This window comes from Micrasema longulum, unplaced genomic scaffold (genome assembly GCF_059751315.1).
Source record: "Micrasema longulum isolate JH-2025_06_02 unplaced genomic scaffold, ASM5975131v1 h1tg000880l, whole genome shotgun sequence".
Taxonomy (NCBI): Eukaryota; Metazoa; Arthropoda; class Insecta; order Trichoptera; family Brachycentridae; genus Micrasema; species Micrasema longulum.
Window position 1 is genome coordinate 43,190 of NW_028278072.1, and position 13,741 is coordinate 56,930.

The 13,741-nt window shown below is 34.8% G+C and overlaps 1 protein-coding gene across 1 annotated transcript in view; it reads left to right on the forward strand.

The window, feature by feature from the left end:
* The window catches only part of LOC148278437 (titin-like), a 128,554-nt gene that overhangs the window by 41,054 nt on the left and 73,759 nt on the right, over nt 1-13,741 (forward strand). The window contains 12 exon segments of the mRNA XM_088231398.1: nt 658-1,458; nt 1,575-1,826; nt 2,739-5,245; nt 5,451-5,645; nt 6,238-7,642; nt 7,716-8,003; nt 8,186-8,417; nt 8,700-8,871; nt 9,004-9,190; nt 9,940-10,279; nt 10,694-12,020; nt 12,422-12,551. Coding sequence (XP_088087524.1) covers nt 658-1,458; nt 1,575-1,826; nt 2,739-5,245; nt 5,451-5,645; nt 6,238-7,642; nt 7,716-8,003; nt 8,186-8,417; nt 8,700-8,871; nt 9,004-9,190; nt 9,940-10,279; nt 10,694-12,020; nt 12,422-12,551 — 7,836 coding nt within the window.

The window sequence follows — 13,741 nt, forward strand, 5'->3', positions numbered from 1 at the left end:
AAACAAATTTGAGTATGATACTTTTATGAAGATGTTGAGACTGCTATTTTTAATAATTGCGAACAAGCGAATTTTGATAAAAAGGCAGTTATATTGGAACTTCAAAAAAATATGTGTAAATATGTTTTATTAAAAAACGTAATTATTTTAAATTGTAAATAAAAATACATTTTAACAAATGAAAGCAAAGATGAAAAACATTTCAAAGAAGGGAATATGGAAGTCTAGGCATTTACAGGGCTTATGACCTGGGACTTTACACACTACAGGCAAAATGGTGAATGTTACACAGTGTATAAAGTGGCCACTTAAACCAGCCAACAACAGGTCATAAGCCCTGTAAATGCCGAGACGTACATTTATCCTTCTTTGAAATGTTTTCCGTCTCTCCTGTTATTTGTTAATCCAGTCTTTTGTCGACAAACATTTAGACAAACTCAAAATATTGAAAAAATAGATATTATATTTCTTGATTCAAAATTTCTTACACCGTTTATTTAAAAAAAAAAATTCATTTCATCGTTTATTAATTTTCTCGAAATTACTCTTAGAAAATAAACAATTTTACATTCTCCGAAAAAATATTTTATGTCATTTACTTACTAGGATAAAAAGATATTTAACACAGATCATACTAAAAACATGTATATTTTTTAGGTCATAGAAGTATTGTTTTTGATACGCAACATCCAGTTGGCCTAGAAAAGATTAGATTACTTGAAGCTCAAGGCAGACCTTCAAGATTAGAAGTAGAAGACCCTCCTGTTGGACCGCCGAAAATAATAACTGAACTTCGTGGAACAACACATGTATTTGAAGGACAAGCAGCACATTTTGAATGCCAGGTTGAACCCGTACATGATCCTAATTTAAGGATTGAGTTTTACCATAATGGTAAAGCATTGCAATCGGCATCCAGATTCCACATAACATTTGATTTTGGATATGTGTCACTCGATATTCAACACGTAGTACCTGAAGATGCCGGAGAGTACTCTGTGAAGGCTATAAATGCTTTTGGACAATGCACTTCAGCAATTTCAATGACGGTTACAGCAAAGGGAAGTATCATTTCGGAGTCACAACGTCCAGAAGGGTTAGAGAAAATTCGTGAATTAGAATCAAATGAACCATTTAAGAGGCCCGAAGTCACCGATCCCGTTACCAGACAACGTCCAGTTTTCACTCAACCTCTACAAAATATTGACAATATTCTTGAGTCTCAAACAGCTCACTTTGACTGTAGACTTATTCCAGTTGGTGATCCAACTCTCAAAGTAGAATGGTACAGAAATGAAAAATTGTTGGAAGACAGCTCCAGAATCACAAAGACACATGATTTTGGATTTGTTTCTATGACAATTGCCCACGTTCGTGAAGAAGATGAGGGAGTTTACATTTGCCGAGCATCAAATGCTTTAGGAGAGGCTGTTACTACAGCAGCAATGAAAATAAAATGTATGTTTACACCCATTTCATTGCAAGTAGAAAAGCTTCAAGTAGAATTTTATATATTATAATGCTAGTAACATAATATAGCGAAAATATATGTATTGAGATTTTTTTTATTTCAGCCAAAGCATCAATTCAATTAGAAACTCAGCATCCAGAAGGAATGAAGAAAATATTGAGACTGGAAGAGGCTCATCCTGAACGTGCCGAAGAGCCAGAACAAAAATTCGAAAAACCAATCTTCACACAGGTTTTAACTGGTCCATCCGAGTTATGGGAGGGCCAACACGCTCATTATGAAGCCCGTGTTGTACCAGTTGGGGACCCTAGTTTAAGATTTGAGTGGTTTATAAACGGCGTTGAACTAAAAATGGGTATGTTCGAATGAAATCTTTTGAAAATTGTTGATCGTACTTATAAACTCACTGTAGAATAGTCAGAATTTACTTCTTAATTCCTTAAATATCTAAAAATTAAGTAAAAGTAATCGTATAAAAAAATATTAGAAAATTCTTTTTTTTTAAACTTACGGCTTACACTATTCAATTATTTTTTTGCTATATTTTTAATATTAAAAAGATTTTCCACTATGGTGGTATGAAATTTCACAATTTTTGTTAGTATTTTTTTATAAACAACATTGAAAATATTAAGAGAGAAGAGGACGAAAGAGAGTGAAAAATAAAAAAAATAATGTGAATCGTAACGGATATATTTTTAAAAGAGGTCGTGAAGTTAAATATATTTGATAATTTAATTATTTTATATAAAAAAGCTGTTCCTACTTTTGTCCGTTTTTTTCATTGTTTTGTTTTATAATTATTAATATTTCATTTACATTTTAATATCATTCGTTGGAATAATCGGCGTGCGTAGATACACACATAATAGATATGTGTGTAAAGATTAACTATTGTAGAATTCAACCATTTCCGCCCCACCACCACGGGAAAATGACCTTATATATATTGTAGTTTCAAACTGCACATGTCTTTATTCGTCATGTCACGATTCAATTACGATTTTCGAGTTTTTCTTTGATAACTAGAATTGTTCAACATAAAAAATAAATGTTTTCTTAACACCTATCTTAACAGTATGCGTATTTTCGAATGTTTGTTGGTCAGATACATCTATTTGTTCTGAGCGAACAACAACATTGTATTACGATTTTAATGTTCATAGTTTTTTCTCTGATTTATTCATGAATTTTGTTCTTTTTAACTAAGAAAACATAGAGAATTACACTATTTTGCTGATATTTTATAATCTATTTTTACTTTCAGGTTCACGATTCCGAACTACTCACGATTTTGGATTCGTTACATTGGATATAAACTCGGTTATTACTGATGACTCCGGTTTATATATGTGTAAGGCAATAAATAATGCAGGTAGTACCGTTTCTTCAATATCATTGAAGGTTAAATCCAAATCAACCATTGTTGATGATTCTCAACGTCCAGAATCTTGGCAACAAATTCAATTGAAGGAAGCAGCGCGTAATCGTGTTCCAGATATGTTTGTTGACACTGCTCCATCTCAAGCACCGATATTTACTACTCATTTGAAGAGTTATGACAAACTAATAGAAGGACAGCACGTTTTTCTCGAAGCGCAAGTTGAACCAAGAACTGATCCAAATCTAAGAATAGAATGGTTCAAAAATGGAATTTCACTGACAACTGGATCTAGATTGAAGAGCACTTTTGATTTTGGTTTAGTAACCTTATCTATCAATGGATTAAGAGAAGATGATTCCGGGATTTACACCTGTAAAGCTACAAATCTTCTAGGTGAAGCTGTTTCTACTGCATCAATTAAAATTGAAGACCGTCACTGGCTTTTGGGAGATACGCTTCATCCTGAATCATTGGACCGTATTGGTTCATTAGAACAACCCAAAACATCTAAGCCCGAGAGTCAAGAACCTGCTTATGAATCTCCGGTGTTCATAACTCATCTTAATAACATCGTGTGTAAAGAAGCGGACAATATTCATTTTGAGTGCAACGTAGAACCATCTAGAGATCCTACTTTGAAGATCGAATGGTTTGTCAATGGAAAACCTCTGCCTTCGGGCTCCAGATACAAAACAACACACGATTTCGGTTATGTGTCATTAGATGTTTCTCACACTTATGAAGAAGATTCAGGAATTTACACTTGTAAGGCAACGAACACCAAAGGAACTGCTTCAACTTCAGGAACACTTCGCTGTACAGCAGGTGAAAACATATTTTTACAAACACAACACCCACAAGGAAAAGCTGGTTTGGATGCTGTTCACGATACCGAAGATGCAATTGCAAATAAGAATGCTCGTAAATCATCTCTTCCAGACGCTGAATTTGATAAACCAGTTTGGGTAATTCCATTTACATCAGAAATTGAACTTGTTGAAGCTAATGCCTTACATTTAGAGGGACAAGTAGAACCAAAGAATGATCCAAATCTTAAGATCGAGTGGTATCTGAATGGTAAAGTTCTGGAACATGGCTCCAGATTTAAGATGACAAGTGATTTTGGCTTCGTTACATTAGACGTAACTGACATTTACGAGCGAGATAGTGGAATTTACACCTGCAAAGCATTCAACAAACGAGGAGAAGCATTTACGTCTTCCTCAATTAGCTGTATAACCAAAGAAAATTTGATTGAACGTACACAACATCCTAAAGGAGCTCAAGGTCTTGAAAAAATACAAAATCTTGAGGACTCTTTAAAGAAACCGGAAGATAGAGATGTAGATATTGATGCTGGTCGAGCTCCTGAATTTACGTCAGTATTCCAGGATTTAACTGATGTTAACGAAGGTCAAATTGCACACTTTGAAGCTTCTCTTATTCCAACCGGCGATCAATCGATGGTTATTGAATGGTTCTACAACGGAAAAACTATCGAAGCCAGTCACCGAGTTAGAACAGTTTACGCGTTTGGAATGGTAGTCTTAGAAATATTGGGTACAAAGATAGAAGATTCCGGAAAGTATTCCTGCCGGGCCACAAACAGATGGGGAACTGCTGAAATAAGTGTGAATTTGGAATGCGTGGATAAAACTAAGGGACAAAAGCCTAAATTCACCACTCAAATCCAAAACTTGGAAGGATTAAAAGATGGTCAGTCTTCCCACTTTGAGTGTACATTAATACCTGTTGACGACCCAGATATGATTGTAGAATGGTTCCATAATGGTCAGCCTCTTAGACATTCAACAAGGATTAAGATGGTTTCTGATTTTGGATTTGTGTTAATGGATATTGCTTACGTGCAATCTCATGACTCTGGAGTATACGTTTGTAAGGCTACAAATAAGTATGGTTCTGATACAACCACAGGTTCTATTAAGTGCTTCGGAAAAGGAGGAGTATATTTGGATAGTTTACAGCCGGACTCACTGGCCAAAATACGAGAACTGGAAAGTTTACAAGGCCAACAAGCGCAATCTCCAGCAGCTCCTAGCTCTCAACCACCTAAGTTCTTGACGCAAATAGCCGATATCACAAAACTTGTAGAAGGCCAGAGCGCTCACTTCGAAGCTAGATTAATACCAGTTGACGACCCAGATTTGGTTGTAGAATGGTTCTACAATGGTAAAAAATTACCACATGGTCATCGGTATAGAACTTTCCATGACTTTGGAATAGTAATATTAGATATATTGTATTGCTATGAAGAAAATTCTGGTACATACGAATGCATTGCTACCAACAAACTTGGACGTGATTCTACCAAGGCGGTTTTGAAATGTTTATCCAAAGAAAATCTTATTTTAGATTCACAGTTACCTAAGGTAAGAAAAATTTCAATTATTTATAATATTTACATATATATTGTATTTTAATTTGTCTGGGGTATTTTGTGCCAAATTTAATTACATAAAGATTTATTAAAGCTTTTAGTTTTATTTGCATTTTTTTATATTTCATTATTAATCTTTAATGCACAACCTTATAAATAATCACAGGTACTGATTATTTTTTTTTGCCAATGCTCAGGGAATGGAGGGAGGACTTGAAAAATTGCAAACCTTGGAAGATGCTATGATCAAAAATAAGGATGAAAAGACCGTCGAAGAAAAGGGAAAAGCACCCGTTTTTACTGTTCCATTCTCAAATCTGGAAAACATGCGGGAAGGAGAAAACGCCCACTTTGAAGCTCGTCTTACACCAACTGACGATCCTAAGCTAAAGGTACTATATTAAAAATTATTTGTAATTATTTGAACCCGGTTTTGGTCCCGTGGGTGATGTGGATTCACGTATCAGAGGTGCGAGGTTTGAACCCAACTCAAACGCAACTTGATTTGCATTTTCTAATAGTGAGTTATTTAAAACTCGTTAAAAATGGCCCCCGCAATTTAAATATTGGGTTAAACCGTAAAAACGCAAATAAAAAAAACTAATAAATTGAATCAATTATTTTACTGTTTTATCAAAATAATATGTAATCAAAAGTAAGAAACAGATGAGGTATTTAAAGGTTTCGAAATGCATGCAGTTTCCATCAACGGGGTGGGGTTTACATCAACCTAACGATGGACGGTTAAATGCAATCCGAAACGTTGCCAAAGATGCGAACGACACAAAGCACAATAACTTAGAAAACCTCAGTGTGCATCTAAACGACAGTAAAAAAAATTTAGACAAAAGTTATTTAAAAATTCAGTTTAAAATCTTTACATTTCTGTGCAAAAAATATTTTATAAAAATAGCATTCGGCTAATTAGGATTTACACTTTGTAAACCGTTTATATGTTAAAAATTGATAATTTAATTTTTCCAGGTGGAATGGTTCTGGAACGGCAAATCCTTGAGAACTGGATCAAGATTTAGGACATTCTGTGATTTTGGTTTTGTCATCTTAGAAATCTCTCCAGTTTATCCCGAAGATTCCGGAGAATACTCTTGTAGAGCAATCAATAATTATGGACAAGCAGTAACAGTTGCTTCTATGAAGGTACAAGGAAAACGAAACATTATTCTGGAGTCTCAACTGCCAAAAGGTATGGAAGGAACTATTGACAAAATTGCTGCGCTTGAAGGATTATCAGGAGCTCCTGGACCACAATCGCCAGAAGAAGATATAGGAAACCCTCCGGAATTCATAACGACCCCGGCTGATTTGGTTTTGGGAGAGAATTCTCTTGCCCACTTTGAATGTAGACTGACGCCAGTTAATGATCCTAGCATGAGAGTTGAATGGTTCCATAATGGAAAAGCATTATTGACCGGGTCTAGAATAAAAACCATCAATGATTTTGGTTTTGTAATTTTAGAAGTCGCAGGAGTGTATCAACGTGATTCTGGTCTTTATACTTGCAAGGCTACTAATAAGCACGGAGAAGCTACTGTTTCATGTAAATTGCAAGTACGTGGACGGCAAGGTATTATACTTGAACCACAACTACCGTCTAATTTTAAAACTGGAACTGAAAGCATCCAAAAACTGGAAGAAACTTTACATAAACGTGAGGAGATTGCAACTGAAGAAGAAAAACCAGATCCTCCAAGATTTACTGTTGAAATTAAAGATAATATTGATGTCCCAGAAGGTGGACCAGTCCACTTTGATTGCCGCGTAGAACCAGTTGGTGATCCAACAATGAGAATAGATTGGTTCCATAATGGAAGACCATTTGCAACAGGATCACGTGTCCATATGCTCAATGATTTTGGTTTTATCGCTTTAGATATTGACTATACATATGCTAGAGATTCTGGTGAATATGTTTGTCGTGCAACAAACAGATGGGGATTTGCTGAAACCAAGGCAACGGTTACTAGCACTTCTAAAAGAGATATTGTATTAGACTCTCAGCTACCACAAGGAATGAGTGGAGAAAAGATCAAGGAATTAGAAAGAGGGCCAATGTCAGAAATACCCAAAGAAGAACCTGTTATGGGACCACCCAAATTCATCACACAAATTCAGTCTCATACTGTTGAAGAATCTGAAGCTATTCGTTTCGAGTGTAGAGTAGAACCTAAGGAAGATCCTAATTTACGTATCGAATGGTATCGCAATGGAAAACCACTACCCTCAGGACATAGATATCGTACAGTGTACGATATGGGCTTTGTATCTCTTGATATTTTGTACGTATATGCTGAAGATTCCGGTGAATATACCTGCAGAGCTTTCAATAAATATGGCGAAGACTTTACTAGAGCTACTGTTTCTTGCAAGGGTAAGTAAGATTTTTTAAATATTTTTTATTTTTGTGCATAAAATTATTTTAAAAAATATTCGCTCTTTTGCAGAACTTCCATCTATTATTCTTCAAAACCAAGTACCTAGGGGTATGAAGAAATCAGAGACATTGATGCAAATGGAAGCGACAATCAAAAAATACACTTCCGAGATATTTTTGACAGAAGACGATTTATACGATCCAGATAGAAAACAACCTCCACGATTTGTAACTCAAATTCAAAATCAAGAAGATTTAGTTGAAATGCAGGCCACTAAATTTGAGTGTCAATTGGCACCTGTAGGAGACCCTAATATGAAAGTAGAGTGGTTCTTGAACGGAAAACCACTCCCATACAGTAAGTCTTATTTTTTGATAATGTTAATAACATGTTTCGTGGTACTTACAAAAAAATACATACTGTAAAAATATAATTAGTACTACTCATCGTGATCAAAACTAGAATTTCAGATATTTAAAATTACTCGATTGCAATAACTTGTATTTTTGTTTCATTGTTATATATTTCATGAATTCTAGAAAACCGTTTTACACCAATTTACGATTTTGGTTATGTGGCGATGAACTTTGGCTGGGTCTATCCTGAAGATAGTGGTGAATACCTATGCAGAGCTACAAATCTGTGGGGTATGGACGAAACCCGGGCTATTATCAAAACTGCTGGCAAGCCGGGAATCATTTACGATTCACAACTACCAAAGCATATGAAGAGTATTGAAAAGATCCGTCAAATGGAAGCTCTTTGGCAAGTGTAAGTATATACCTAATTTAGTCTACGAGAATGAGTATCATTTGAATTCTATAGTCTTTATTTACACATTTACGAAAGGGTATGTTTCTATTTGATTGACATGTCTTTCTTTCTCATTTTATTAAGATATATTTATTTATTTATTTTTGATTCTTTTATTTACACAAATCTATACAGTATACATACCCGTATCTTCACTAGCAAAGTATATATATTTATATATATACTCGATTATTGTATTTTAACCTTCCCGGCTTTCCTTATATAGATTTACTGTTTCAGAGTACCTGAAGATGTAACTGATGATTCGAAACCTCGAACCGCACCAGTATTCGTAAGCAAACCTGAGCCAGCAACTGTAGAGGAAGGCGAATGGGCTCGCTTCTGTTGCAGAGTAACGGGCCATCCCAAGCCTAGGGTTATGTGGCTAGTCAACGGGAACACTGTAGTCAATGTGAGTTTTTTTTTTCTTAAGTGAATACCGTATTCATATAATTATTTATTTGGTCATTGTATGTAATAATGAAATAATTGTAACAATAATAAATGTCAAAATTCTTGCTTTAACATATTTTCCATCTTTTAGGGTTCTCGTTACAAGTTGACTTACGATGGCATGTACCACATGGATATTCCAAAAACACGCCAATACGACACGGGGAAGATAGAGGTTATTGCAAGAAGCTCTGCAGGTCAAGCAGTTGCTACTACTGAACTAAAGGTCATTCCTAGACATGATGATTACAGAGGAGTTCTCAAGAATTCCCCGAGACGTAAGTTGTACAACACATACTGGAAAACTTCACAGCTTTTACACCATAAAATCACATCACTGGCAATACAGATCACCTTATTTTATATTATTGATAACATTTAATTTTACAAATTACCCTTAATTTTTTCGATTCAAAAGAATTGTATTTTCATAAATTCGTACCCCTTAAAGCAAAAAATTACATTAAAATTTCTGAAGTCAGATTCGTTTTTAATCCAAATCAATAGCTAAATAAATGTTGTATTGCTTTTATTTAACGTTTTTTTTTAATATAATAATTATCATGTATAATAAATATTAGTATTCAAGTTAATAAGTAAATTAAAGGACAAGGGTATAATGTTTTTAAATGGAATTTTATAAGGATACTAGTATAAAAATCCGGTTAAAGATTTTTAACTCCAAATAATTTTATTCCAACAAATATCGTTGTCGCTTTTGCACCTGCTTATGCGTCTACTTATACTAGCTTTATTCCACACATCCACATTGCTTTAACATTAGACAAGCTTTCGACTCATACAAAATATGTCACATTCCCATCCAAAACAAAGTCCACCCTTGCTTCCGATTGCTGGCAGGCTGCTTAAGTCCCTGCGCAGACAACCTCATCTCAGTAACTGCTAGTGAGTTTCGCTTTTGGCTATCTTAAGGACGAAGTTCAGGTACGAATTGCATATAAATTAAATATTTCCAAACTGAAAGATAATAAGCATTTCAATAATATTTTATTATATTTCACAATAGCATGGTACGACTACGAACTCACGCAGTATCAAAAGGATAGAAGCGAGACTGAATTGGAAAAAACGTTTGAAGAAAGACAAACGTTAGCGCGCCAGGGAGGTATAGATCACAGGCCGGAAATGAAACAAAAGATGACGAAGGAACCTGAAACAGAATGGCAACAGTCTGTAAGAAAGAAGAAAAATGAAGATTACTACAACAAACTGCAGGAACTTGAAAACGACCAAGTCGTAAAAGAATCTCGTAACCGTGAATCAGCTCACCAATTTGCAATTCCCGGCGAAAAACTTGTCCAGAGTTCAATGGCTAAAGGAATGGCACAAAAATATAAAGAAAACTTGTAAGTTTCCCTAGCATGTATTTTATTTTTAGACAAATTGTAAATCCTTATTTAGATATCCAAATCATCAGTTTTCATTTAAATCAAATTAGGTAACTATATTTACACCTACGTATATCCACCACTGTCAGGTCAAGTTTTATATTGAACATGTTAAGACCATTATAAACTACACTTTTGTTAACTACACTTTTGTCAAATTTTATAAACAACTGCGTCTTTTATACATTGGGAAAATTATGACAATTTCAATTGATAAAACTAATTTTGATAGTGATACTTATAAACATATCAAAATATGTTTAAAAAAGATTATGTTGAATTTTTAAATATAAAATAAAAATACGCTTAAAGTAAAATTATATGTTCTACTCAATTTAGTACAGCAGAACCTTAAAATGATTTTTATTTCAGGGAACAAACTGATGAAACTAGTACGGAAATTATTGAAGGCAGAAAAATCATCAAATCGAGAATTCCGGATCCGTCCGAATCAACAGTCCACGGTAAAGAAGTACACGTAGCCAAACAGAAGCAAACCCAAAAAGAAGTTGTAGGTGATACTGAAATAACAAGAAATATCACATCTACTGAAACGACTGAAGTTGAACATAAGGGTAAAACACAAGAACGAGTTGTACAAGGCCCAGTTAAGCCATCAAATCCTCCATTCTTTACAAAGAAAATGCAACCCTGCAGAGCTTTCGAACAAGAACAAGCACGATTCGAAGTTGAATTTGATGGTGACCCACTACCAACGGTCAAGTGGTTCCGCGAAAACTTCCCCATCAAAAATTCACCCGATCTCCAAATACACACATTCAGTACTAAATCCATACTGGTTATAAGACAAGTGTTCATGGAAGACTCAGCTGTATTTTCATGCATTGCGGAAAACCGCGGAGGAACCGCGAAGTGCAGTGCTAATCTCGTTGTAGAAGAGCGAAGACGCCAAGGAAGAGGAGGAGTGATTCCTCCAAGTTTCTTAGTCACCGCACAGAACACGAGTGTAGCAGCTGGTCAACTTGTCCGGTTCGATACCAAAGTTTCCGGAACCAAACCGATGGACGTTTACTGGCTAAAGAATGGAAAGAAGATTCAATCTGATATAAGAAACAAAACTCTGGAAGAAGACGGAACATACACATTACTTATTATCGAAGCTTACACCGAGGACTCGGGAAAATATGAGTGCGTAGCGATCAACGGTGCCGGTGAAGCTAGGTGTGATGCGGAATGTTTTGTTATTGCACCAACTTCTCCCATGAAAAGCAAGCCGGCTGCCACAGCCGGAAATAAGGCACCTGAAATCCTTCTTCAATTGAAAGATAAAACAATTGTTGAGGGTCAGTCTGTTGATTTTAAGTGTAAAATCTCTGGAAAGCCGAACCCAACCGTACAGTGGGAAAAGGGAGGAAAGCTCATCAAACCTTCCAAATACTTCCAAATGCAAACTAGAGGCGAAGAAAGTACTTTACATATTTCGGAAGCTTTCCCAGAAGACGAAGGAGTATACAAATGTATTGCTACTAATACTGCAGGAAAAGTTGTTACTTCCGCTAATTTAAAAGTCTCCCTTCCCGAATCTTCGGAGACTCTCGCAACGTTGACACCGTTAAAAGATGTGATTGTCTTCGAAGGTGCCCCAGCTCAATTCAAAACGCAGATATCAAGCAAAACAAAGCCGAGCATCCAGTGGCTGCGCGAAGGGGCTCTCATTCCAGAAACCCCCGATTTTCAGGTAAAATAAATGTTTTATTACTTCAATAAGTTTTTTCAAAATAATTCTGAGACATTTTATTATTACTTATAAAATAAGAAATCAAACACTGATTTGAGTTCACTGAACACTTTATTTTATTTTTACAAATATAAAAACAAAAAAATCGTGACAATCGTTTCGCCTTGTTAGAGCATTTTCAAACGAATGGTGATTATATTATATGATTTTACTGATTATATTATAATTTCAAATACGGAGTTCTACAAAATAAACCACAAATCAATCGATCAATTTTATTATTAAATTGATATGCACATATGTATATGGCGTTAATATGATAACTGCATGGATACAATTTTAACATTTAAATGAAAATAAAAACAATAAGTAAGAATAACCGTCCCCCCTCTCTGTCTCAGATGATCCACGAAGGAAACAACGCGGTCCTTCTCATCGCCAATACGTACGAAGAGGATACCGGCACCTTCACGTGCCGCGCGACAACCTCCGCCGGCCAAGTGGAGACGTCCGCAAGACTCGTGGTTAAAAGTAAGACATAGATATTGATCCAGTCAACACGCAGATCTCCCTTATAGAAGGGAATGGGTGAACAATGCATTGCATACTAATCCAGTCGAGTACCAATTATACATTGCGGATCTTATTTTTATCAAATCGTGATACTAAATAAGTCAATTAAGTACAACATAAAGAAAACAAGAGTATTTTTTCTGAAATCTATTTTTGTATATTTGAAAAATTTTGCGAAGATAAATGAGGAAACTTAAATATTTTTGCATTAAGTTTTACTATTTATAATACATTTACATACATACATAGATAATAATAGTTTGATCATAATGCGTATATAATCGGCACTCTACTGTATATACTTTCGGAGAATAAATGAAAATGAAATATATATCTTTTAACTAAGTATATTCATTAAATCAATCAATACGGAAAGCGGTGGCTTCTATTGTCACCCAATCCCTTCAATAAGTCAACACTTTTCTTTATTAACTCACAAGAATTAAAATAAAGAAAAAAATGCCACGACTGTTGCCTTTGAAGTGGAGTTGTTTTTAATTCTATTATCATTGATTAGTCAATTTTTATTATAATTTATTTTACTGCAAAAAAAACATATATTTTTATCATATTAACTATTTTTAAATTAAATTATTCAATCAGATTCAAACTGCTTCTTCGATAATAATTCATTAAATTGTTGTGTTAGTGCCATATCATAATTGCTACCATCAGATAAATATATACTTCACTCTTTTTCAAAAACCCCGGAGTCAATATAAATGCATTTTTTTCTTTGTGTGAAACGCCCTAAAATTGTGTGACTATTTTATTCCTCTGTACTTACACACAATACTACAATAACTTACTTACTGTGATGTTCCACACACCTGTTTACACCACCGACGTGTTCTTGTTCTTGTTCTTGTATGTATTACAATTTATCGGTGAAAATCGGCATGCTGAGAGCGGCTTTATCGATACGAGTGTATACTGAATACGTAAAACGCCTTTAAGATTCATTTTTGAAAAAAAACTCATTACTGAAAACTCACCAGAGGTATACGCGATGAAGAACAAAATGCATTGATAGTTTCCTCCGGTTTAAGCATAAGATGTACTTTTCGTGTACGGTACAATATATTTATAAATCACCCCTATACATTAAGATGAATCACATTTCTAGTGTGTGCAAAATATTATATAAA